The sequence below is a fragment of the Aotus nancymaae genome, unplaced genomic scaffold (genome assembly GCF_030222135.1).
Source record: "Aotus nancymaae isolate 86718 unplaced genomic scaffold, 86718_ANA_hifiasm-v0.15.2.pri h1tg000043l, whole genome shotgun sequence".
NCBI lineage: Eukaryota > Metazoa > Chordata > Mammalia > Primates > Aotidae > Aotus > Aotus nancymaae.
The window spans coordinates 4,546,705-4,574,129 of NW_026988457.1; the positions used below are offsets into that span (position 1 = coordinate 4,546,705).

Sequence of the window (27,425 nt, forward strand, 5' to 3'; positions counted from 1 at the left end):
GTAAACTGTCATAGCTGTCAGAAAAGTTGAGTAGAATGAGGTTGTGCGTGTTGGGCATGTATCTGGGAGGTCATTAACAACTTTATTGAGAACACTTTCTGTAGAGTAGTGGGACAAATGAGAGTTTATTGAGTAGAAATTGAGGAGGTGAAAATAGCTACATTACCTATTCAAAAAGGTTGACTGGAGTATAAGTAACAGTGAGTGTTAGCTTGAGACAGAGATAAAGGTGAGTGATAAAATAAGAATTTTAAAGGTTTGCAAGGCTTTTGGACTAAATGAAAGGGGCACTTTAAAAAAGATATAAATAGGTAGAAGAAAGAAAAGGGAGAGAGGCAGGATAATTGAAAGATGGGGTCTCCTGAGGAGACTGAGGTATTAGGCAGAGTAGAGCATTTAGGTGAAGGTGTGAAGGTGAGAGAAGAGGACGGGTAGACATTTTCCTGGTAAAGGAGGTAAGGAGTACTGCGATGGAATTGGATGGGACACTGAGAGGGTCCATGGTTCACAGACTGCCTTCTATTATGTGTTATGTGAGGTAGATTGTGAAGGCTGGGAATAAGTGTGTGAGAAGGCTATAATAAGTGTTATAGCCTTGAAAAGTGTGGTATTGTTTTGTAATGGCAACCGTGATGAATACAAAACAGTTACCAGTATAGGATCACCACTTAGCAAATGTGGGTCTGCAAAAAAGGCATGTTCCCAAATATTTATATGTGTACTAGTCAATAATATTAAATATTTTCTCTCCATTATTATAGCACAATTAAGGAACGTCAAGAGATACAGAATCTAAATTTTACTGCACCTGGTCAAGAATTTCTGTCTAAATCTCATTTGTATGAACATCTGACTTTGGAAAAATCTTCAAGCAGTTTAGCAGTTTCAGGGCAGCCATTTTATCAAGTTTCTGCTACAAGAAATGAAAAGATGAGATGCTTGATTACTACAGGCAAACCAACCAAAGTCTTTGTTCCACCTTTTAAAACTAAGTCACATTTTCACAGAGATGAACAGTGTGTTAGGAATATTAACTTGGAGGAAAACAAACAAAAACAAAACATTGATGGGCATGGCTCCGGTGGTAGTAAAAATAAGAGTAATGACAGTGAGATTCATCAGTTTAACAAAAACACCTCCAATCAAGCAGCAACTGTAATTTTCACAAAGTGTGAAGAAGAACCTTTAGGTATGGTATGACAATTTGGGTGATGAATTTTTGCCTTTCAGTTAGATATTTCCTGATGGTTTTCCCCGTTGGTGATGATAATTTTAAAACTCTTTTTAATGCTTTAGATTTTCTGAATCCAAAGTACTCTATTTATACAACTTTACAAGTTGAATCATTCTTCCGTTTATGAAGATTTAAAAGGGGTACCCTTTTTAAAGAAAAGGAGAGCATGTAAAATTTGAGCAAATTGATATGTATAATTTTATAAAGCAGGGCTGTGCTTTTTAAATTCAATTTTATTTTTACTAAGTATTTATTCTTTAATAGATTTAATTACAAGTCTTCAGAATGCCAGAGATACACAGGATATGCGAATTAAGAAAAAACAAGGGCAGTGCATCTTTCCACAACCAGGCAGTCTGTATCTTACAAAAACATCCACTCTGCCTCGAATCTCTCTGAAAGCAGCAGTAGGAAGCCAAGTTCCCTCTGTGAGTTCTCATAAACAGGTAAGTGTTTGTCTGCAATACTGATGGCGTTTATGGCAAAGTATAATTTTATTTCATTAACTAGTATCTACAAATGGTTTTTTGTTGTTGTTTTTGTCTTTTTTTTTTTTTTTTTTGAGATGGAGTCTCCCACTGTTGCCCAGTCTAGAGTACAGTGGCGCAATCTTGGCTCACTGCAACCTCTGCCTCTTGGGTTCAAGCGATTCTCCTGCCTCAGCCTCCTGAGTAGCTGGAATTATAGGTGTGCACCACCGTGCCTGGCTCATTTTTGTATTTTTAGTAGAGATGGGGTTTCACCATGTTGGTCAGGCTGGTCTTGAACTCCTGACCTTGTAATCTGCCTGCGTTCTCCTCCCAAAGTGCTAGGAATACAGGTGAGAGCCACTGCACCCAGCCATGGCTTTGTTTAAAGAATGAACACATTTGTGCAGGAATGGATGAATGAAATCATCATGTTTCCTAATTAGCCTACAGTGGCAGCCTCTGGACCCTTGCTAGGCCTGCTTCATCCTACTAAAGTGATCTGTGCTTCCAAATTACTATTTATCCTCCCCCTTCAAATCTTTCTTATTTTGTCATTGTAAATGCTGTCAGCTAAGTGTTAGAGAAAAGTAGTCTTATTGATATTCAAATGTGAATAACTGATAGCCCTGAACCTTCTGTGAGCTATTTATATTTTCAAAATAGGATTCTCCTTAAGACAGTACTGTGTAGATATAATTTTAGGCAATGGAGAGGTGAAAATAATGTTGATGATATTAATAGCTAACTTTGAGCATTTTCTAGGTGTGAGGTGCTCTTCTAAGAACTTCACGTGCATTAGGTATATCTTGCTTAATCCTCACAGCCACCTTGAAAGAAAGGCACCATTATTTTGTTTTCATTTTGCAAATGAGAGAACTGAAGCATAGAGAGGGTTAAGTAACTGCTCCAAAGACACTTAACTAGTAAGTGGAAGAGCTATGATTCCAAAGCCAAGAGTCTGACTCCAGAGTCAAACTCTGAACAAAGGAAAAGACACTTTGGGTTGGATATCCTGGGGTGAAAGGAAGCGCTTTGGAAGCAAGCCAAGCCTGTGTACAAATCTGACCACCTGAGGTCACATTCCCTAAAATACTTACACTTTTCCCTTTTGTTTCCAGTCTAAGCTTTTGAACTTAAGAGATTTTGTAAAACATTACGTTTTTTAGCCGGGCGCGGTGGCTCACGCCTGTAATCCCAGCACTTTGGGAGGCTGAGGCGGGTGGATCACGAGGTCAAGAGATCGAGACCATCCTGGTCAACATGGTGAAACCCCATCTCTACTAAACATACAAAAAATTAGCTGGGCATAGTGGCGTGTGCCTGTAATCCCAGCTACTCAGGAGGCTGAGGCAGGAGAATTGCCTGAACCCAGGAGGCGGAGGTTGCGGTGAGCCAAGATCGCGCCATTGCACTCCAGCCTGGGTAACAAGAGTGAAACTCCGTCTCAAAAAAAAAAAAAAACAAAAAACGTTTTTTATCCTCATAGTACCTTCCTGTGGCAGATTTAGCAGGAAACATATACACAGGAGGTAGAAAAAGTACAGCAGATTGTGGAATGTGTGGGTCATTTATATTAAAATGTTTAGTTTCTGGTAAATAATGTAAATGTTTTTGTAGTGAATATTCTAGTATTTAAATGAAAAATTGGTGGTAAATTCTCTTTTGGTTTTTTATAATTGTTTAATTGTTTTTATTCTATAATGCATGTTCATTTTAAATTGTTTTTCACTAATTTTTTCTGTTTATTTTGTGTAGCTATATATATATGGCGTTTCTAAACATTGCGTAAAAATTAACAGCAAAAATGCAGAGTCTTTTCAGTTTCACACTCAAGATTATTTTGGTAAGGAAAGTTTATGGGCTGGAAAGGGAATACAGTTGGCTGATGGTGGATGGCTCATACCTTCCAATGATGGAAAGGCTGGAAAAGAAGAATTTTATAGGTACTCTATGCAAAAAGATTATATGTTAACTTTTATGTATTCTATCATCCCTCTCATTCCCTCAAGTCCCTCTTTCTTCTCTTAACTGTCTCTTGAACTAAAAAGTTGGCTAGAAATCAAATTTTTATGCATTGAATCATTTTAAGTGCATTATGGTTAAGCATTCTGTTGAAATCTTTTGAAGAGTGCCATTTGTCCCGGGTTTAATGAACTGGATTTCCTTCAATTTGGACATGATTTTTATGCATTTATAAATAAAGGCATTAAATTAAAAAGAGTTAAAAAGTTGAATTTGAGGACCAGACATGGTGGCTCACGCCTGTAATCCCAGCACTTTGGGAGGCTGAGTGAGCAGATCTCTTGAGCTCAGGAGTTTGAGACCAGCCTGGGCAACATGGTGAAACCCATCTCTATAAAAAAATTTATAAATTAGCCCAGCCAGTCTTGGTGGCTCATGCCTGTAATCCCAACACTTTGGGAGACCCAGGCAGGTGGATTACCTGAGGTCAGGAGTTTGAGACTAGCCTGGCCAACATGATGAAACCCCACCTCTACTAAAAATGCAAATATTAGCTGGGTGTGGTGATGCACACCAGTAATTTCAGCTACCTGGGAGTCTGAGGCAGGAGAATCATTTGAGCCCAATAGATAGAGGTTGCAGTGAGCCAAGATCACGCCACTGCCCTCTAGCCTGGGTGACAGAGCGAAACTCTGTCTCAGCAAAAATAAAAATTAGCCTGGCATGGTGCATCCATCTGTAGTCCCGGCTGTTCGGGAGGCTGATGTAGGAGGGTGGCTTGAGCCCAGGAGGCAGAGGTCTCAGTGAGCTGAAGTTGCATCTCTGCACTCCAGCTGGGGTGACAGAGCAAGGTTCTGTTTTATAAAAGGCCGGGTGTGGTGGCTCATGCCTGTAATCACAGGCTTTGAGAGGCTGAGGTGATCAGATCACTTGAGATCAGGAGTTTGACACCAGCCTCGCCAACATAGCAAAACACCGTCTCTACTAAAACACCTATAATCCCAGCTACTCGGGAGGGTGAGGCAGGAGAATTGCTTGAACCCAAGAGTCAAGATTGCACCACTGCACTCCAGCCTGGGCAGGGGAGCAAGACTGCATCTCAAAAATAGAATAAGTTAAATTTGAAATGGCTTTATGGTAGATTGCTCCCCCGACACACTCTTACTTCATGTTCTTTTTCATTGTATGTTTTAATAGATATAAAATATAAATAAACACAAAAAGTTAAACAGAAATATTTGAATATCAATAATACCAAATAACTAGAAAATCTCAGAGCCCTAAAACAGCAACAATTTAGAAACTATATAACCTCTTTTTTATTATAGTGTTTGCAGAAACGTAATTTAAACTTTTTTGCTATTAGAGAGATATTACTTTATGCCAGTGGCAAAAGATGGGATTTATTTCCTCAGCATCCTTATTTTAAAATTTCTCTATATGTTTCCAAACTTTGTAGTTTTGGAAAGTGGTAAAATGTTTTTTCCTGAATTTTGTTTTAACTTTAAAAAACAAATATTGTTTACATCTTGCGTGTCTTATGTAACAAACATCTGCTTATAGATTCTAGTAAGAAAAGTATGTTAAATAGTTATATTATTTTCTGTTACTAAATAGACTGCATAAGGTAGAGGTTAAGAATGATTGCCGTGTAGTCAACTGAGAATGTAGAAGCTCTCGTTAGTTTTTTTGATAATTCAGCAAATCTCTGTTGAGCACCTGCTATGTGCCAGGTACTATTCTGAGTACTAGGAATAATAAAGAAAAAAAAAAATCCCTGCCCTAATAAGTCATACATTCTAGTGGGCATGGAAGGCATAGAAAATATTGAAAAATAAGTGAATTGTATATAGTATGTTAGAAGAAGATACATACTATAAAGATAGAGCTGGAAAGATGGCAGAGAAAATTGGGCAAGGAGATGCGATTTTTAATCTAATAAGTAATTAGGAAGGCTAAGTCAGCTATATTTGATAAATGACCTAAAGTAAAAGGAGGGAGCATGGGACTATCCTAGCAAAAGCCCCCGATCCTCTAAGAGGGGAGCATGCTTGAAGTGTCTGAGGAACAGGAAGTTAGTGCAGCTGGAGTAGAGTGGGCAGGAGAAGAGTAGTAACAGATAAGATACAAAGGGAGGACTTCATAGACCTTCATAAGAACCTTACCATTTACTCTTCATGATTTTTACTGAATAACCTACTGGAAGGCTTAAAGCAAAGGGTAATATGACCTAACTTTTTTTTTGAGACAGAGTCTCTTGCGTAGGCTGGAGTGCAGTAGTGTAATCTCCCCTCACTGCAGGCTCCACCTACCAGGTTCAAGCGATTCTCCTGCCTCAGCCTCCAGAGTAGCTGGGACTACAGGTACAGGCCATCACTTGCGGCTGTTTTTGTATTTTTAGTAGAGACAAGGTTTCACCATGTTGCCCAGGCTGGTCTCGAACTCCTTACCTCAGACAATCCACCCTCCTCGACCTCCCAAAGTGCTGGAATTACAGATGTGAGCCACCGTGCCCAGCCTGATCGGACTTATATTTTTGAAAAAATAATTCTGGCTATTTGTTGAGATTGGCGTACTATAGGGAGAGGGGCAAGGATGGATGCAGAGAGACCACTTAAGAAGCTATTACAGAAATCCATGTGAGAGGTGGTTGCTTGGACTAGGGAGGTGGCAGTAGAATTGGTGAAAAGCAGTTGGACTCTGGTATATTTTACAAGTGGCACCATCGGGATTTGCTCAAAGATTAGATGTAAAATGTGAGAGAGGAGGAGAATAAGAATGGCTCCAAAGATTTTGGCCTTAGCAGCTGGAAGGATAGAGTTACTGTGCAACTATCAGAATTGAGAAGACCAAAGATGGAAGGAAATGGAAAATTTAGTTTTGGACATTTGAAGCTTGAGATGTAATGGTAGACATCCAAGTGGAGATGTTAGGTAGGCAGTTGGATATGCAAGTCTATACATAGGTAAAGTATAAGCCAAAGAAATCAATTTACAAGTCATTGGCATATAGATGGATTTTAAAGCCATGAAAAAGAGACTGAGAAAGAGCAACCAGAAAGTTAGGAATAAATGCAGAATGGGGTGTTGCATGTCAAGTGAAGATGGAATTTCCGGGAATAGAAAATGACCAGCTGTGGCAGCTACTTCTAATAAATAAAGTAAGATGAGGACTGAGATTGGCCACTGGATTTAGCACTGCAGAAGACATTACATTAATAAAAATAGCTCAGTAGATTGGTGGAGTGATATCCTGATTAGAATGCAATTAAGGAGCAGTTGAAGAAGAGGAGTTGGAGACACAAAATACAGTCGATTCTTTTGGGAGTTTCCGAAAAGAAGCAGAGAGAGGTACGTTGCTTTGGAGAGAAAGTAGGATCAAAGAGTCTTCGTTTTGGCTTGTTTTAAGGTAGGAATAAAACATTTCTTATGCTGTTTCACATTGTTCAGTAGAAAAGAAAAAAATTGATGATTCAGGAGAGGGAGGAGGCATTTCCTAGATCATCAGCCTTGTAGGCAGCAAGGGGTAGGAGCTAGTGCACAAATGGTAGAAGAGGGCAAAGTCTGAGGATCTCCCACACGTATCCTAAACTGTATAGTCTTCTCCTCACAGAGCATTCTGCCCTTAATTATTATTATTTTTTTGTTTTAGGGAACAACAACAACAAAAAATCTGCTGTAGCTATGTTCAGATTTTTTTCAAAAAAATTTTAAAAAATTTTTTTACAAAAATTATGCATTTTTTTTATAGTTTTACTGAGAAAGGGCATCCTGTTTTGTGTTTGGCATTAAAGTACTGACCAGTCTGTCTCAAGGAGTAAACAAATTTTGAAAGAGGGAAATGGCAGGAGAATCTGGTTGGCTCTAGGAGCTACAAGTCAGTTCTTGGAAGAGGGCAAAGTGTAGGGATACAGATGCTTTGGGTGGATAGATATGAGGATGGGAGCTTATGGAAGTTCTCTTTTGATTACTTCTGTTGTCTTAGTGCTGAAAGTATGAATGAGAAAGGAGGAGTTCAGAGATTTGAGAACAGAGGGGACAGGATCAAGGAGAGCACTAAGCATAGGCAGTTCTCAGGTAGGATTTCTAAAAATCTCTTTAATAAGAATAATCTAAAATATAATTATTTAAAATCAAAGATCTCATTTTTCAGGAACAAATATGAGTTGAAATCATTCTGTTCACTCTTAAGTGGAATTTTTTGTTTTGTTTTGATACTTTGAGATAAAGGTCTCACTCTGTTGAGTGCAGTGGCACTATCACGGCTCACTGCAGCCGCAGCCTCAGCCTCCTGGGCTCAAGCAATCCTTTCACCACAGCCTCCCAAGTAGCTGGGACCACAGATGTGAGCTACCACTCTTGGCTAATTTTTTTTTATTTTTTGTAGAGAGGGGTTGGTGGGGGGAGCCTCACCATGTTGCCTAGGCTAGTCTCAAACTGCAGGCCTCAAGCAGTCCTCCTGCCTCAGCCTCCCAAAATGCTGGGAGTATAGGCATGAGCCACCATGCTTGGCAAGTGAAGTTTTTATCAGCACAATACTTTGATACACGTCAAATAATTTTCTGAAATTATATTACTTGGAGATCATATGAACTCATAAAAACTTACTGAATGATCTTGAACAATGTAGTTTTTGTACAGAGAACAATCATAGTTGTTGAATTCAGTATCATCCTATGTGGTTTTTATGATATTATTCTACCTTTATTTATTCAGGGCTCTGTGTGACACTCCAGGTGTGGATCCAAAGCTTATTTCTAGAATTTGGGTTTATAATCACTACAGATGGATCATATGGAAACTGGCAGCTATGGAATTTGCCTTTCCTAAGGAATTTGCTAATAGATGCCTAAGCCCCGAAAGGGTGCTTCTTCAACTAAAATACAGGCAAGTTTAAAGCATTACATTATGTAATCATATACTGCAGTATTGTTAAGGTTTCTGTGTAGTCTGTGACTTCCATGTCAAAATGGTGCACAAGCCAGTTGTCAGTGACAGTTGCCATCCCACACTGCTGTTTTCTTGTCATCCCTAGCCCCCATTTAAGAGAGATCACACATTGATACATCTCTTGCTTCCCTCTTTCCCTACCCCCTCCTTAACCTCTTGACATATGAGAAGAATATGAGTTATTAATTTGATCTGCTATTTGGGGATTTCTAATAAAGCATTTTTGCATTTATTTTTTGCTTTTTAAAAAGAATTCATATTTTAAACAATGTGAAACTTAATATATTGCTAGCTATAAAATTTTAAATTCTCAGTATTTCTTAGATAAATTCAGTTTTTCTCACTTATTCAGTGACTTATTTAAACAGTGGAATTCTAGAGTCACACTTCCTAAAGTATGCATTTTTGTTTTCACTTTTAGATATGATATGGAAATTGATAAAAGCAGAAGATCGGCTATAAAAAAGATAATGGAAAGGGATGACACAGCTGCAAAAACACTTGTTCTGTGTGTTTCTGACATAATTTCATTGAGCGCAAATATATCTGAAACTTCTAGCAATAAAACTAGTAGTTCAGATACCCAAAAAGTGTCCATTATTGAACTTACAGATGGGTGGTATGCTATTAAGGCCCAGTTAGATCCTCCCCTCTTAGCTGTCTTAAAGAACGGCAGACTGACAGTTGGTCAGAAGATTATTCTTCATGGAGCAGAACTGGTGGGCTCTCCTGATGCCTGTACACCTCTTGAAGCCCCAGAATCTCTTATGTTAAAGGTAAATTAATGTGTACTCTTGGTAAAAATCAATCACTGATTCAGTTAAAGTCTAGAGAGGTTTTATATTTAAATTTTAAATACTTATGAAGAATGCTCAATTTCTTAAATGTACTGATAATTTTAATATCAAAAGCGTATTCTTCAGACAGTTAAAGTTTTTGTGCAGTTTTCGGGAGGGCCAGAGATCTTTCTTGAGCTTAAATAATGCATTTCCAATTAAAGAACAAAAGTAAATTTGTACCATTTGATTTTGGTATCTGTAGCTTGCTGCCCTCTTGTTGTCATAGCTTTGCTTTTATCAGATCCCTATTCCACTGCAATTAGACAATTACCTTTTAGTACTTCTCAAATATGTAATAAATACATATTTTCATCTCTATGTAGATTTAAAACTACATAACAGGACATTGTCATATTGAGTGGTCTGCAGTATAGCTATCTGAAATTACTGATAATATTGTAAATTCAGATTCACTTAAAAGGTAACCTTGCAGAGAATTTACTTCTGGGGTATTCTGGATCACTCTAAGGAGAACATTTTATAAATTAAACATTTTTAAAGTAAAGATATATTTTGTTTGGCATCAGTTCCATGTTGGATTGATTGCTTTTTACTGAAAGCATTCCATCAAACTGAAACAGTCTTTTGTTTTATGTTGCTCACAATATCAAGCTTGCAGTGGCTTTCATTTTCTTGTTTTGGTTTTTTTTTTTTTACTTGTTTTGTTTTTATCAAATCACTGCATGTGCATAATTTAGAAACTCAGGTAATATAAGACTTATGATCAGAAAAAAGCAGTTGCTAGCACAACCCTCCCCACCCCCATTCATGGTCCCAAGAGGCAGCCATGAAGATTTTCAGTGCCTTTGGCTGTTTCTTTAGCTTGTACTGCCGTCTTCTTTCCCTTCTCAGTATACACAACGTCTGTTAACTTTCTGCTATGGAAAATGAGGATTTAAGTAGCTTACTCCAACACTGCCACATATTTCTCTACCCTGTTCCCCATGTTCCCTTTACTAGTATAGTATGATTTTTTAGTGAAATCTGTATTCAATGTATACATTATAATGACTGAAAAGTATTTTTTGCAATTTAATACCTAATATACTATGATCACATTTCCCTTCTTTACAGCTTACTGCTTTCCATGGAGTTATTAACTATCCTGTTAATTTCTCTTAATTTTCTGTGTCCTTACACAGGAGCTATAAAAATCCTGCCTAATATGTTGAAATTTCTCCATTGGTTCTCTTTCTGTTTCTTGGAGAACCCCTGGACCTCTTCATATTCTTACTTCATTCTGAGGTGCCCATTTTCTATGTGTGCCATACAGCTCTCGTTCGGTAAATTATTCTTACCTCTTTTCTGTGTTAGAAACCCTATTTCCTGATTTCTATATCATCTTTCTAGATTTTTTTTCCTAGTTTTAAGGGCCCACAACTCAGAGGCTTCTTGAGAAAGGGAGCATGCAGCTTTTTTAATATCTTAGGGTAAGGTTGACTGGATATAGAATTATAGGTTGAAATAATTTCTTCAGAACTTTTGAGACATTTCTTTTATCTTTTTTAGCATAGCTCCTGCTAATTTCAGTGCATTTTTTTTTTTTTTTCTTGAGACAGTATCTCACTCTGTCACCTAGACTGGAGTGTTTTGTTTTGTACAAGTGAGGTCTCCTTATGTTGCCCAGGCTGGACTTGAACTCCTCGGCTCAAGCGATCCTCACACTTCAGCTTTCCAGAGTGCTAGGATTACAGGCATGAACACCTTGCCTTCAAGTGCTATTTTTATTTTCAGTCATTCATTATGTGCTCTGGGTTTAAGAAGTTAAAATTGTTTTGTCTTTATTTAAATTTCACAGTAATGTACTTTGGTGTCTTTGTTTCCCTTCCTTTTTACTTTAATTCTTGGCCCAGATACTTATTGACACTTAGTCTAGAAACACATAATCCTTCATTGAGTTCTGGGAAATTTTCTTTAAATGGTTCTTTTATAATTTTCCTCTATTTTTTTCTCTACTTTTTTTCTGGAACTCCTGATGTTTTGACACAAGGCCTCCTAGATTGTTCCTCTAATTTTCTTGTCTTTTCTATTTCATTATTATTATTATTTTTTTGAGATGGAGTCTCATTCTTTCGCCAGACTGGAGTGCAATGGCACGATCTCGGCGTACTGCAACCTCCCCCTCCTGGGTTCAAGCAATTCTCCTGCCTCAGCCTCCCAAGTAGCTGGGACTACAGATGCGTGCAACCATACCCAGCTAATTTTTGTATTTTTAGTAGAGATGGGATTTCACCATGTTGGCCAGGACAGTCTCCATCTCTTGACTTCATGATCTGCCTACCTCGGCCTCCCAAAGTGCTGGGAATACAGACATGAGCCACCACACCTGGCCTCATTATCTTTTTTTTTTTTTTTTTTTTTTTGATACAGAGTCTTGCTCTGTCACCCAGGCTGGAGTGCAGTGGCACGATCTTAGCTTACTGCAACCTTTGCCTCCTGGGTTCAAGCAATTCTCCTGCCTCAGCCTCCCAAGTAGCTGGGACTACAGGCACCCACCACTATGCCTGGCTAATTTTTGTATTTTTAGTAGAGACAAGATTTCACCATATTGGCCAGGCTGGTCTCGATCTGCCTCTGCCTCCCAGAGTGCTGGATTACAGGCATGAGCCACCACGCCCAGCCTATCTTTCTGTCTTCTAACTTCTGGGATGGTTTTTAATTTGTTCTTCTAATTCTTTTTTTTAATGTGCCATGTTTTATAGATTTGTCTTTAAATATTTTTACATAATTTTGTAACAAAATACAAAACAATTCCTAAAAATTTAGAAAGACAAATGAAAGCAAAGAAAAAGAACTTGAATATATTTTCATTTAGAACATAAGCATACCAAGAAAGCATTTCAAGTAACTTAAAAAATGTTTTTATGTCCCTAGTGGTATATGCCCTAAGAACAACAACAATAACAACAGCAACAAAAACTAAAAAATACAACAAAATCTTAAGCTATTCTTAGTAATCATATTATTGATGGTAGTGTTGGTATTGCTATGGTGTATGTGAAATATGTTATATATGATATTCTTTTAGATATATTTGTTATATGTGAGTAATTATATGATTATCATAGAGAACAGGGATCTTTTTACCAGATAAAGGTACAGATGTGAGATTGAAGTGAAGAAGAACTTGTGGTTCTGCATTTGTATTGGAAATACCATTATGAACTCGAGATCTCTATTATCGTTAAAAAATACATGCTGGCCAGGTGCAGTGGCTCACACCTATAGTCCCAGCACTTTGAGAGGCCAAGGTGGGTGGATCACTTGAGGTCAGGAGTTCAAGACCAGCCTGGCCAACATGGTGAAACCCCATCTCTACTTAAAATATAAAACTTAGCCAGGCATGGTGGTATGCTCCTGTAGTCCCAGCTACTGGGGAGCCTGAGATGGGAGAATTGCTTGAACCTGGGAAGCAGAGGTTGCAGTGAACCGAGATCATACCACTGCACTCTAGCCTGGGTGACAAAGGGAGACCCTGTCTCAAAGAAAAACAAAAAAAAAAATACAAAACAAAATCATGTTTACTGGTTTCATCTATGAAAAAAACAAACAATAATAATAATGAACAATCGGTAGTATTGAGTATCTCTAGCTCTCGGACTGTTTTCTGAGTACCATTTTCTCTTAAAAGAACACAAGATGTCTTGAAGAAATGTCTGATTCCAGATTCAGGGGAGGAAATATGAGTCTGGAAAGTCTTGACATACTAGAAGAAAACTAAGTGTCAGACACTACTAGTGTCATGTCAGAAGGACTCAGGAGTGTTCTTCAATAGATTCTTACTGATCAGAGATAAAATTTGATCATCAGGAAGGATAAAAGGCTGGGCATGGTGGCCCACACCTGTAATCCCAACACTTTGGGAGGCCAAGGCGGGCAGATCACTTGAGGTCAGGAGCTTGAGACTAGCCTGGCCAACCTGGTGAAACCGTGTCTCTACTAAAAAATACAAGCATTAGCCAGGCATGGTGGCAGGTGCCTGTAATCCCAGCTACTTGGGAGGCTGATGCAGGGAGAATTGCTTGAACCCAGGAAGCAGAGGTTGCAGTGAGCTGAGATCATGCCACTGCACTCCAGCCTGGGCTTAGAGCAAGACTCCATCTCAAAAAGAAGAAAAAAAAAGGATAATAGCAAAAAAATTGAAATTCACAACAAATATAGTTGCATTTGTAAGTTCATGATACCTCTACTCTCATTGTCTTAAAAACTAAGTAAAGGCCAGGCACAGTGGCTAACACTTGTAATCACAGTACTTTGGGAGGCTGAGGTGGGCAAAATGCTTGCACTCAGGGGTTAGAGAACAGCCTAGGCAACATGACAAAACCCCATCTCTACAAAAAATACAAAAATTAACTGGGTGTGGTGGCATGCACCTGTAGTCCCAGCTACTTGAGAGAGACTGTGGTAGGAGGATGGCCTGATCCCAAAAGGCAGAGGTTGCAGTGAGTTGACATTGTGCCACTGCACTCCAGCGTGGGTGACAGAGCCAGACCCAGTCTCAAAACAATAACAAAGGCCGGGCGCGGTGGCTCAAGCCTGTAATCCCAGCACTTTGGGAGGCCGAGGCGGGTGGATCACGAGGTCGAGAGATCGAGACCATCCTGGTCAACATTGTGAAACCCCGTCTCTACTAATACAAAAAAATTAGCTGGGCATGGTGGTGCGTGCCTGTAATCCCAGCTACTCAGGAGGCTGAGGCAGGAGAATTGCCTGAACCCAGGAGGCGGAGGTTGCAGTGAGCCGAGATCGCGCCATTGCACTCCAACCTGGGTAACAAGAGCGAGACTCCGTCTCAAAAAAAAAAAAAAAAAAAAAAAAAACAATAACAAAAACTAAATAAAAGGAGAAAAAAAATGAGGCATTTATCTTGCTTCTCTTATATGATCTATATTTTGGGACCCTCAAGTAGATGAGGGGAAGTTTCTGTTATTGTGTATGTGTGTGTGTTTTGAGACAAGAGTCTTACTCTGCCGCCAGGGTGGAACGCAGTGGCAGGATCTCACCTCACTGCAACCTCCACCTCCCAGGTTCAAGCAGTTCTGCCTCAGCCTCCCAAGTAGCTGGGACTATAGGCGTGCACCACCACACCTGCTAATTTTTGTATTTTTAGTAGAGACGGGGTTTTACCATGTTGGCCAGGATGATCTTGATCCCTTGACCTTGTGATCCTCCCGCCTTGGCCTCCCAAAGTGCTGGGATTACAGACGTGAGCCACCGTGCCCGGCCAGTTTCTGTTTATAAAAATGTTTCAACAACTAAGGACTAGTGGACTTAAAATATAATCATTTTGCAACCCTCAAATTAGGGTTGTCTTTTCTTCTAATTCTTAAAATGAATTTGTGTCTACCAGCATAATTTTTAAGAGACCTTTATTATTTCCTATATATTTTTCTTTTTCTGTGACATTCAGTTCTTGTTTCATAGATACAGTATCTTCTTATCTTTCTAAAGCTGATGATTAATGTTTTTTATTTTTGTTGTTTCTGCTGCCTGCCTTTTTTTTTTTTTTTTTTTTTTATGAGAGCCTATCTCTATTTGAGTCTCTTAGGTTAGAGACATTCCTCAGTGGTGATCATTGACTGATCCAGAAGTTGTATGTAAGGTGAGGCTCATAGGGTAGTAATGTGGGGATTTAGTTTTTAATTAGGAGACCCTTAGATATCAGTGACTGTTCTGAGAGCTGAGCAGAGTAAGGAAATTAATAGGGAGACTCATTTTCAGCATAAGAATTTTATTTCAGTTTTGTTTTCAATAATAGCATCTCACCCCCATCCTGGCTGCATCTGCTCAGTGTTCTGGAGTCCATGTTATGTATGGTTCAGCCCTCCAATAAATAGTCTCCTGCTTTTTTTTTTTTTTTTTTTTGCTGTAGTACTTGACATTTTTTTTAAAAAATGCTGCAGCAAGAATAGGGTCCTGGGTTCTTTTTTAATATAAGGGAGGGACAGCCACCTGGCTGCTTGGGATAGGAAAGAAAATCTAGTGTTTCAACTACGTTTATACAAAATGCCAACCACTTTCTCTTATTTTCAGCCCCACCATATGCTCCTGCCTTCACAGGTACCTGTTGCCTCCAATTTCTGAGTGTTTTCCTTTAATTATTTTGTTTTATATTAACTTCTTACAATAAGTTTGGTGGCTGAATAAACTTGGGCAGGTGGTGTAGTTTATCACATACTTTAGTTTTATCATCATCTGTAAAATGGAGATGAGTCTTAGGATTATTGTGAAGATTAATTTTCTTCTTTTTTTTTTTTTTTGGAGGTGGAATCCACTCTGTCACCCAGACTGGAGTGCAGTGGCATAATCTTGGCTCACTACACCCTCTACCTCCCAGGTTCAAGCAGTTCTCCTGCCTCAGCCTCCTGAGTAGCTGGGATTACAGGCACCCACCACCTCACCTGGCTACTTTTTGTATTTTTAGGAGAGATGGGGTTTCACCATGTTGGGCAGGCTGGTCTCAAACTCCTGACCTCAGGTGATGTGCCTGCCTTGGCCTCCCAAAGTGTTGGGATTACAGGCGTGAGCCACCTCACCTGGCCAGGTATCTTAGTAAGTGTTTGATGAATATTTATTGTTTGTATTAACCATAATCATTCTTAGGCTGCTTTGTCATTTACTTGTCCAACAAATTCTTAGCTTCCAACATTTTGGTGATATCTCATTTTCTATTCTCTCTGGTTGTCTTTGTGCATGTAAATTTTTTGAGGAAGCCTAGATAAATAAGTGTATTTTATTTTCTAATATAAACATTTAAATAGTATTAAGAACTTGTAACAGTATAAATAATACATTTGAGAAGTACTATATTTTGAAAATATTTTCACTTTTGTACAGTTTTGTACTTATTCACTGTCTTACTAATCTCCCTAAGACTTTTTAAAGTGAATGCTTTTAAGGCAGTTCTAAAAGAATGAAAACTTTGTGATATCTGTAATAGAATTGAATACATATTTAACTCCTAAATCAATATGTTTATTAATTTGTCCAGATTTCTGCTAACAGTACTCGGCCTGCTCGCTGGTATACCAAACTTGGATTCTTTCCTGACCCTAGACCTTTTCCTCTGCCCTTATCATCACTTTTCAGTGATGGAGGAAATGTTGGTTGTGTTGATGTAATTATTCAAAGAGCATACCCTATACAGGTATGATATATTCTTGCAACTTACTATATATTTCCTTCTTTTGATACAATTAATTTTTTGTTTGTTTTTTTGAGGCAGAGTTTTGGTCTCTTGCCCGGGCTAGAGTGCAATAGCATGATCTTGGCTCACTACAGCCTCCACCTCCCAGGTTCTAGTGATTCTCCTGCCTCAGCCTCTCAAGTAGCCGGGATTACAGGCATGTGTCACCAAGCCCGACTTATTTTGTATTTTTGTTAGAGACAGGGTTTCACCATGTTGGTCAGGCTGGTCTAGAACTCCAGACCTCAGGTGATCCACCCGCCTTAGCCTCCCAAAGTTCTGGGATTACAGGTGTGAGCCACCGTGCCCTGCCTGAGACAATTAATTTGAATGTTCTATATATGACTTTTCTGTGTGTGTACCACATTATTACAGTGGATGGAGAAGACATCATCTGGATTATACATATTTCGCAATGAAAGAGAGGAAGAAAGGGAAGCAGCAAAACATGCGGAGGCCCAACAAAAGAGACTAGAAGCCTTATTCACTAAAATTCAAGAGGAATTTGAAGAACATGAAGGTAAAATGAGTTATATAGTACACATTTTTATTTCTAATATGAGAACAAAGTTTTAGAGACTTTCAATTTAACAATGAGTAAATTGTTTTTGAGTAATAAATTGACTTTATATTTTTGAGTATCTAGATTATTCCTTTATGGTATTAGAGAAAGAATAGCAACAAGGGACAGAAACATCAGATTATTTTTCCCTAAGCCATTTGTACTCTTTTTCCTCAATTCTTACCTATATTATGTGACTTTTGCATTTTTGTCATTATATTTATTAGTTTTCATGTGTTGTTATACCTGGAACTAGGACCTATTAGTCTCTTGGTGTCGATTTTAATATTAAAAACCATGGTGTTTTTATGTTTATTTGACATAAATTTTATTTTTTCATATCTCCCTTTTGTTGCAGAAGATTATATGTTTTTCTGCGTTTCCTCATGATTTATATAGAACATGTAGCTTACATGTCTATAACTTACATTATATAGAACATGTAACTCACATTTACATAGAACATGTAAGTTACATGTTCTCAGGCTGCTTTGTCATTTACTTGTCCAACAAATTCTTAACTTCCAAAATATTAGTGATATCTTATTTCCTGTTCTCTCTACTTGTCTTTGTTCATGCAGATTTTTTGAGGAAGAACGTGTAACTTACATGTTCTATATAAATCTGCAGAAATACTGCTCCTTACATTTTATTTGCTTAAAATTATCACTAGATCATACTATTTTCATGAATAAGTGAATATGAAATAATTTATAGGCATACCTCAGAGATACTGTGGGTTTGATTCTAGACCACTGCAATAAAGCAAATATTACAGTAGAGCAAATCACATGAATATTTCGGTTCCCCAGGGCATACAAAAGTAATGTTTACACCATACCGTAGTCTCTTAAATGGGTAGTAGCATTATGTCATTAAAAAATGCACATACCTGGTGGTGCGTGCCTGTAATCCCAGCTACCCAGGAGGCTGAGGCAGGAGAATTGCCTGAACCCAGGAGGCGGAGGTTGCGGTGAGCCGAGATCGTGCCATTGCACTCCAGCCTAGGTAACAAGAGCGAAACTCCGTCTCAAAAAAAAAAAAAGCACATACCTTAATATACTTTATTGCTAAAAAAAAAATGTTAATGATCATCTGTGCCTTCAGTGAGTTGTAATATTTTTGCTGGTGGAGCATCTTTTATCGGTGTTTGTGCCTGCTGACTGATCAGCAGGTAGTTGCTGAAGGTTGGGGGCAGTTGTGGCAATTTCTTAAAATAAGACAATGGCATTTGCAGCATTGATTGACTTTTCCTTTCATGAAAGATTTCTCTGTAGCATGCAGTGCTGTTTGATAGCATTTTATCCATGGTAGAACTGCTTTCATAATTGAAGTCAATTCTTTAAAACTCTGGTTTATCAGAATATTATGTAATATTCTAAATCCTTTGTTTTCATTTCAACAATATTCACAGCATCTTCACCAGGAATAGATTCCTTCAAGAAACTACTTTCTGTGCTCATCCATAAGAAGCAACTGTGTATTAATCTGTTCTCACACTGCTGTAAAGAATACCTGAGACTGTGTAATTTCTGAAGGAAAGAAGTTTAATTGACTTACAGTTACACATGGCTGGGGAGGCCTCAGGAAACTTACAATCATGGCACAAGGCAAACAGGAAGCAAGTACCTTTTTCATAAGGTGGCAGAAGAGAGTGCAGGGATAACTGCTACTTTTAAGCCATCAGATCTCGTGAGAACTCCCTCACTAGCACAAGAACAGCATGGGGGAAACTGCCCCCATGATCCAATCAGCTCCCACCAGGTCTCTCCCTCAACACATGGGGATTACAATTGGAGATGCGATTTGGATAGGGACACAGAGCCAAACCATATCATTCTGCCCCAGACCCTCCCAAATCTCATGTCCTTTTCACATTTCAAAACCAATTATGCCTTCCCAGCAGTCCCTCAGAGTCTTAGCTAATTCCACCATTAGCTCAAAAGTTCAAGCCTAAAATCTCATCTGAGACAAGACAAATCCCTTCCACCTATGAGCCTGTAAAATCAAAAGCAAATTAGTTACTTCCAAGAGGCAAGGGGGGTACAGGCATTGGGTAAGTGTTCCCATTCCAAATGGGAGAAATTGGCCAAAACAAAGGGGCCACAGACCCCATGCAAGTCCGAAACCTAGCCAGGCAATCATTAAATCTTTTTTCTTTTTTCTTTCTTTTTTTTTTTTTTTTGAGGCAGGGTCTTGCTCTGTTGCCTAGGCTAGAATGCAGTGGAGAGATTTTGGCTCACTACAACCTCCACATCCCGGTTTCAAGCAATTCTCGTGCCTCAGCCTCCCAAGTAGCTGGAATTATAGGTGTGCACCACCATGCCCAGTTAATTTTTGTATTTTTTGTAGAGATGGGGTTTTGCCATGTTGACCAGGCTGGTCTTAAACTCCTAGCCTCAAGTGATCCACCCACCTTGGCCTCCCAAAATGTTGGTATTACAGGCGTGAGCTACCACACCCAGCCCAGTCATTAAAGCTCTAAAATCTCCTTTGACTCCATGTCTCACATCCAGGGCATGCTGATACAAGGGGTGGGCTTCCATGGCCTTGGGCAGCTCTGCCCCTTTGGCTCTACAGGCTACAGCCCCTGCAACTACTCTGATGGGCTGGCATTGATTGACAGCCACACAGTGCAAGCTTTCAGTGGAGGACAGTGGCCCTCTTCTCACAGCTCCACTAGGCAGTTCCCCAGTGAAGACTTGGGGGTGGCTCCAACCCCATATTTTCTTTCCATACTGTGCTAACAGAGGTTCTCTATGAGGGCTCTGCCCCTGCAGCAGACTTCTGCCTGGGCATACTCAGTTGCTTCCATACATCCTCTGAAATCTAGGCAGAGGCTCCCAGCTCATTTCGTCTTTTGCATACCCACAGGCCCAACACTACATGGAGACCACCAAGGCTTAGGGCTTGTGCCCTCTGAAGCAGTCACCCGATCTGTATCTTGGTCCTTTTCATCCATGGCTGGAACTGGGGCAGGTGGGACACAGGGCATCGTGTCCTATGGCTGCACAGAGCAGTGGGGCCCTGGACCCAGCCCACAAAACCGTTTTTCCCTCCTAGGCCTCCAGGCCTGTGATGGAAGGGTCTGCAGGGAAGATCTCTGATATGTCTTGGAGACATTGTCTCTGTTGTCTTGGCTATTAACATTTGTCTCCTCATTACTTATGCAAACTTCTGCAACTGGCTTGAATTTTTCCCTAGGAAATGGGTTTTTCTTTTCTGCTTCATGGTCAGGCTGCAGATTTTCCAAACTTTTATGCTCTGCTTCCCTTTTAAATATAAGTTCCAATTTCAAACCATCTCTTTGTGAATGCACATGACTCTGTGTTTCTAGGAAAAGCCAGATCAGCCCTTGAACACTTTGCTGTTAGAAATTGCTTCTACAAGATACCCTAATCATCTCTCTCAAGTTCAGTGTTCCACAGATCTCTAGGGCAGGGGCAAAATGCCACTAGTGTCTTTGCTAAAGCGTAGCAAGAGTGACCTTTACTTCACTTCCCAATAAGATCCTCATTTCAATCTGAGACCACCTCAGCCTGGACTTCATTATCCATATCACTGTCAGCATTTTGGTCAAAAGCATTCAACAAGTCTCTAGGGAGTTCAGACTTTCTCACATCTTCCTGTCTTCTTCCAAGCCCTCAAACTATTCCAACCTCTGCCTGTTACCTAGTTCCAAAGTCCACATTTTCAGGTTAGCTTTATAGCAGTACCTCACTCCTTGTACCAATTCTCTGTATTAGTTCATTCTCATGCTGCTATAAAAAATACCTGAGGCTGGGTAATTTGTAAAGGAACATGGTTTAATTGATTCACAGTTCCACATGGCTGGGGAGGCCTCAGGAAACTTAAAATCATAGTGGAAGATGAAGGAGAAACAAGTACCTTCTTTACAAGGTGGCAAGAAAGAGTACGGGGGAACTCTCACTTTTAAGCCATCAGATCTTATGAGAACTCCTTCACTATTACAGGAACAACATGGGAACAGTCACCTCCCACCATATCTGTCCTTTGACATATGGGGATTACAATTTTTTTTTTTTTTTTTTTTTTGAGACGGAGTTTCGCTCTTGATACCCAGGCTGGAGCGCAATGGCGCGATCTCGGCTCACCGCAATCTCCGCCTCCTGGGTTCAGGCAATTCTCCTGCCTCAGCCTCCTGAGTAGCTAGGATTACAGGCACGCACCACCGTGCCCAGCTAATTTTTTGTATTAGTAGAGACGGGGTTTCACCATGTTGACCAGGATGGTCTCGATCTCTTGACCTCGTGATCCACCCACCTCGGCCTCCCAAAGTGCTGGGATTACAGGCTTGAGCCACCGCGCCCGGCCGGGGATTACAATTTAAGATGAGATTTGGGTGAGGACACAGAGCCAAATTATATGAAACTCCTCATCATTTAAGTTTTATTGTGATATGGCAATAATTCAGTCACATCATCAGACTTCACTTCTAATTTTAGTTCTCCTGCTATTTCTACCACATAGGCAGTTACTTCCTCCACTGAAGTCTTGAACCCTGTCCACAAAGTCATTCATGAGGGTTGGAGTCAACTTCTTCCAAACTTGTTAATGTTTCATGATATTTTGACTTCCCATGAAACACTAATGTTCTTAATGGTATCTAGAATGTTGAATCCTTTCTGGAAGGTTTTCAATTCACTTTACCCATATCTATCAGAGAAATCACTTGTGGCAGCTATTCTTTATAAGACAAGTTTCTTTTGTTTTTGTTTTGTTCTGTTTGAGATGGAGTCTCACTCTGTTGCTAGGCTGGAGTGTGGTGGCGCAGTCTCGGCTCACTGCCAGGTTTCACCTCCCAGGTTCAAGTGATTCTCTTGCTTCAGCCTCCTGAGTAGCTGGGACTACAGGCGCACACTACCACGCTCAGCTAATTTTTGTATTTTTGGTAAAGGAGGGGTTTCACCATGTTGACCAGGATGGTCAAGATCTCTTGACCTCATGATCTGCCCGCCTCAGCCTCCCAAAGTTCTGGGATCACAGGCATGAGCCACCACACCTGGCCGACGTGTTTCTTAAATAATAAGACTTGAAAGTTGAAATGACTCCATGATCCATGGGCCACAAAATGGATATTGTGTTAGGAGGCATGAAAATAACATTAATCACTCTATACATCTCTGTCAGAGCTCTGTGACAGAGACATGATGTGAGCACATACTGTTGCAAAAATGGCACCGGTAGGCTTGCTCAACATAGTTTCCACAAACCTTCAATTTGTGTTTTTAAAAAATGCATTATCTGTGAAGCTCAGTAAAGTGCAATACATTAAAACAAATATGCCTATACTTAATTTACAAATTACTGTAATTAAACTCTGTATGACTTTTTTTTAACCATTAGTACACTAATTTCAAATTTTCCTAGAAAACTTTTAGCAGGCCAGGCATGGTGGATTACACCTGTAGTCCCAGTGCTTGGGGAGTCCAAAGTGGGTGGGTCACTTGAGGTGAGGAATTCGGCCCCATCCTGGCCAATATGGTGAAACCCCATCTCTACTAAAAATACAAAAATTAGCCAGTTGTGTGCCTGTAATCCCAGCTACTCAGAAATTTGAGGCAGGAGAATCACTTGAACCTGGGAGGCGGAGGCAGCAGTAAGCTGAGATCACACCACTGCACTCCAGCCTGGGTGACAGTGAGACCCTGTCTCAAAAAAAAAAAAAAAAAAAGAGAAAAAACTTTTAGCAGATAAATGGTTTCTTATTTTTGTTTTTGCATGGTTCTTTAGTTTTAGCTGCTTTTAAATTTAGTTAATTAGTAATTCTTTTTTCTTAGAAAACACAAAACCATATTTACCATCACGTGCACTAACAAGACAGCAAGTTCATGCTCTGCAAGATGGTGCAGAGCTCTATGAAGCAGTGAAGAATGCAGCAGACCCAGCTTACCTTGAGGTGAGAGAATAAGAGGGCATATAATGAGGCTTGATGATCATTCAAGGTGGGAAGCTATTTTAGAGTCTCTGGCCATACCAGGAAGGAGTATGTCGAAATGCTGAATTTCTCAAAGAGGATATGTACATTTCTGGGGTTTTCAGTGATGTGCCAAACAAGTGTGGTGGTATGTTTTCAACTCTATATGAAGTAGAGGATGGGAGGGTTTTAGAATTTTATATATTAAATAAATTTGGTTTAAAATGCAGGCAAAACTTGTTTATTTTTGTCCCTCCTGTACTCTGAAGGAAAAAACTTTTTTAAGATAAAACAAGTATCTTCAAAGTAATGGCTTAGTTTCCATGTTCTTAGCTGTTTCTCGGGTTCTACCCTGAGTATACTTGATAATCCTCTACCTTAAGGGTACTTGGGTAGAAATGTTTCAGAAGCACTAAACTATTAGAAGTAGCATAGGCTGGCTGGGTGTGGTGGCTCATGCCTGTAATCCCAGCAGTTTGGGAGGCTGAGACAGGTGGATCACCTAAGGTCAGGAGTTCGAGGTCAAGATGGTGAAACCTGTCGCTACTAAAAATACAAAAATTAGCTGGGCATGGCGGTGGTCACCTGTAATCCCAGCTACTTGGGAGGCTGAGGCAGGAGAATTGCTTGAACCCGGGAGGTGGAGGTTGCAGTGAGCAAAGATGGCACCACTGCACTCCAGCCTGGGCAACAAGAGCAAAACTCCATCTCAGGAAAAAAAATATATATATATATCATAGGCTTTAGAATTGTGGTACTCTCATTAGCAAAGTAAATCAGAATAAAATAGCTATGAAATGGGCATAAAATGTTGTTTTAGGATCAAATAGATAATGTATATAAAAGTTCCATATAAATGTTAGTTACTGTTATTAGAACATAATTTTATGTATTAAGATAAGCTACCTCCTAAATTTTTAGACACATAGATACTTAAAAAGAAAATCAAATTCTAAGATTAGGTTTGTTAGATAGGGAGGAAGGAGCAACTATTTTACCAGAACTACTCTTGTTAATTGATTAATTTCATTTACTTGATGACTTAATAAATCTTGTGAATATAGCCTTAAATTTTTTAAATAGTGGGACTACTGAATAAACAATATTTCATTAGTAATGTAAGCAGTGCTGTACTGAACAGAATTCCCTCCTGTTCTGAAATGTTATAATTTGGGCTCTCCCTGTGAGAAGTGAGTCCAGTTTTAAAATCTGTGAGTATACTTGCTTCAGGTCTGAAAACAAAGGCTTTATGATTCTTTCTTTAAATTTGCCTCTATTTCTTATAATATTTGTTGAAGGTTGTGCATTCTGTGAATTATCATAAAGTTAGCTTTAATTTCATCCAAAAAATTTAACAATTTTTTTTTTGTCTGGACGTAAGAGGGCAGAATGAGAGTTAGAGTAGGGCCTTTCCCCAGCTACTCTGTAACTGGATAAGTGATTTATGAGTCTATGAGATTTGACTTTATTAAAGTTATCTTTGCATTTTTTTCTTTTTTTTTTCGAGATGGGAGTCTCGTCCGGTTGCCAGGCTGGAGTACAGTGGTGCGATCTCAGTTCACTGCAACCTCTGCCTCCCGGCTTCAAGTGATTCTCCAGCCTGGGACTACAGGCACACACCACCACACCCAGCTACTTTTTGTATTTTTAGTAGAGACAGGGTTTGATCATGTTGGCCAGGATGGTCTCAATCTCTTGACCTCGTGATCTGCTCACCGTGGCCTCCCAAAGTGCTGATATTACAGGCGTGAGCCACCACGCCTGGCCTAGGCGTCCATTTCTGAAATTATACCCCTGGGGCTAAGAATGAGGGTTCTAGGACCAACCTCTACCTATGTGGCTTGTGCAAATTAGTCGTTCTCTTGTGCATATTTTATTACCTACAACACGGAAACGATATTAACTACATCATGGATTGTTGTGAAGATAAAATGAATTAGTACATTTACAACACATAGATCTATTTCTCAAAATAGTAAGCATTCATATGTTAACCATCTATAATGTACGTAGTGATGATTATGATTATTAGAATACATTTATAACTGGAGGATCATTTTTGCCTTAGGGAAATAGAATTAGCAGCAGTTTGAGGCACCTGAGAATATTATGTGAGAAACTGATTACATTAACCAAACCCTTAAAAAGAACTCTAATTTTGTTGATTTGTCTCCTTTAAAGTGATCCGATTACAATAGATGGGACTTTTTGTTTTATTTTGATTGCTTTTTACTCCAATATCTTAAATGGTCACAGGGTTATTTCAGTGAAGAACAGTTAAGAGCCTTGAATAATCACAGGCAAATGTTGAATGATAAGAAACAAGCTCAGATCCAGTTCGAAATCAGGAAAGCCATGGAATCTGCTGAGCAAAAAGAACAAGGTTTATCAAGGGATGTCACAACTGTGTGGAAGTTGCGTATTGTAAGCTATTCAAAAAAAGCAAAAGATTCAGGTGAGTATGTAAATGCTTTGTTTTTATCACTTTTTAATAAAATAGCTAAAAACTTTGCATTTATTTTGAAATGAAAATTTAAATGATCACTTCTTCCCATTGTGTCTTTCTCATCTTTTCTCTAAACAGTTATATTGAGTATTTGGCGTCCATCATCAGATTTATATTCTATGTTAACTGAAGGAAAGAGATATAGAATCTATCATCTTGCAACTTCAAAATCTAAAAGTAAATCTGAAAGAGCCAGCATACAGTTAGTGGCGACAAAAAAAACTCAGTATCAACAATTACCGGTACAAACCTTTCATTGTAATTTTTCAGTTTTGATAAGTGCTTATTTTATTAGTTTATGGAATCTTCATATATTGAATTTTTGTTTTGTTTTTTGTAGCCCTCAGATGAAATTTTATTTCAGGTTTACCAACCACGAGAACCCCTTCACTTCAGCAAATTTCTAGATCCAGACTTTCAGCCATGTTGTTCTGAGGTGGACCTAATAGGATTTGTAGTTTCTGTTGTGAAAAAAACAGGTAATGGACAATATATTCAATTTTTTTATGGTTTCTTTTGAAAAACATTGTCTTTTAAAATCTCTTATTATTAGTTGGAGCTACCAGTTGGCAGATTTTCTAGCTAGTGATCTGAAAATAAGCCTCTTTGAACCTCTGATTTTTAATGAAAAGTAATTCTGTATTATTTCAGGGGTAACAATTTACATTCTATTCTATGCTTCTTAATTTTATAGAAATTGTCCTTAATTTTATTTTCTGCAGTGTATGTTTTATTAATATTTCTAATGTATGTATTTAACCCATCATGATGACATATTGGTGTCCTCCATTTATTTATTTGGCTATACATTCTGCTTTTCATTGTACAGGGCTATTTATTATCTCAGAGTCAAGCTTTTATTTTATTGAATATATGCTCTTACTAAGCTCAATAGCATGAATCTATTGTGAAGAATTCAAGAATTTTCTTGTTTGAGTTTTGTTTTCTTAGGAGTTATGCTGTTGTTTCTCTTTTGCTGTGTTCCTTTAACATTTTTTAAATGTGTTTGTGTTTGGTTAGCTATTTTTTAGTGCTCTGTGGGTTTTTGAATGTATTGTATTAGTAAGCTACATTTCTCCCATGCCATTTTATTTCATCTTGGTCATATTTGGGTGATTCTCTTCACATTTCATTGTTATTATTGAAGATGGATAACTTGTTCATTTAATTCATCCATTTTTAATGACTGTTATGTGCCAACACTGTTTTAAGTGCTGGGTACATAGCAATTAACAAAACAGATAAGAATCCCTGCCTTCATAGAGTTTACATTATGGGGGTTGGGGGAGGGAGATCACAAACAAACAAATAAGTAACATACATCTGTATAGTTTTCTTAGTGCTCAGAAAAAAACTTAAGTGGATCGGGGGAGTAATATCAGTGAAGAGAGAGGTATGTAATTTTAGAGTGAGAAGTGAGGAAAGAGACCTCCCTGGAAAGCTGACATTTGAGTGAATCTTGAAGGAATTGAGGGTGTGAGGTGAGGCATGTGGCCATCTGGGGAAGAGCTTTCCAGGCAATTACAAAGGCCGCGATGCAGCAGGATCATATCTACTGTGCTGTTAAGCATTGGCAGAAGCCAGAGATTGAGAAGTAACAGCCAGGGACAGAGGCAGTGAAGAGCCAGGTCGTGTGGGGGTTCTTGTGTGGTCTGTAACTTCCTGTGCTGACAGGAAGTCACAGGAAGGTTCCAGGTAGAGGGACACTGACTGGTTTTCACAGGATCACTCTGGCTGTTGTGTTGAGAATAGGCTGTAGGGGGCGCGAGGGTACCAACA

At 39.0% G+C, this 27,425-nt stretch overlaps 1 protein-coding gene across 6 annotated transcripts in view; it reads left to right on the top strand.

Moving 5' to 3' along the window:
- Positions 1-27,425, top strand: part of BRCA2 (BRCA2 DNA repair associated) — a 95,234-nt gene that overhangs the window by 49,941 nt on the left and 17,868 nt on the right. For 4 of the 6 annotated variants that reach the window (XM_012465527.3, XM_012465528.3, XM_012465530.3 and 1 more), the window contains exons 14-24: positions 762-1,189; positions 1,499-1,680; positions 3,460-3,647; positions 8,382-8,552; positions 9,037-9,391; positions 16,446-16,601; positions 17,016-17,160; positions 23,004-23,122; positions 25,397-25,595; positions 25,725-25,888; positions 25,987-26,125. In XM_012465527.3, the coding sequence (XP_012320950.2) occupies positions 762-1,189; positions 1,499-1,680; positions 3,460-3,647; positions 8,382-8,552; positions 9,037-9,391; positions 16,446-16,601; positions 17,016-17,160; positions 23,004-23,122; positions 25,397-25,595; positions 25,725-25,888; positions 25,987-26,125 (2,246 nt within the window). Of the gene's footprint in view, positions 1-761; positions 1,190-1,498; positions 1,681-3,459; positions 3,648-8,381; positions 8,553-9,036; positions 9,392-16,445; positions 16,602-17,015; positions 17,161-18,616; positions 19,365-23,003; positions 23,123-25,396; positions 25,596-25,724; positions 25,889-25,986; positions 26,126-27,425 lie in introns of those variants that run through there. The other 2 variants (XM_012465529.3, XM_064361741.1) reach the window with 2 other exon arrangements.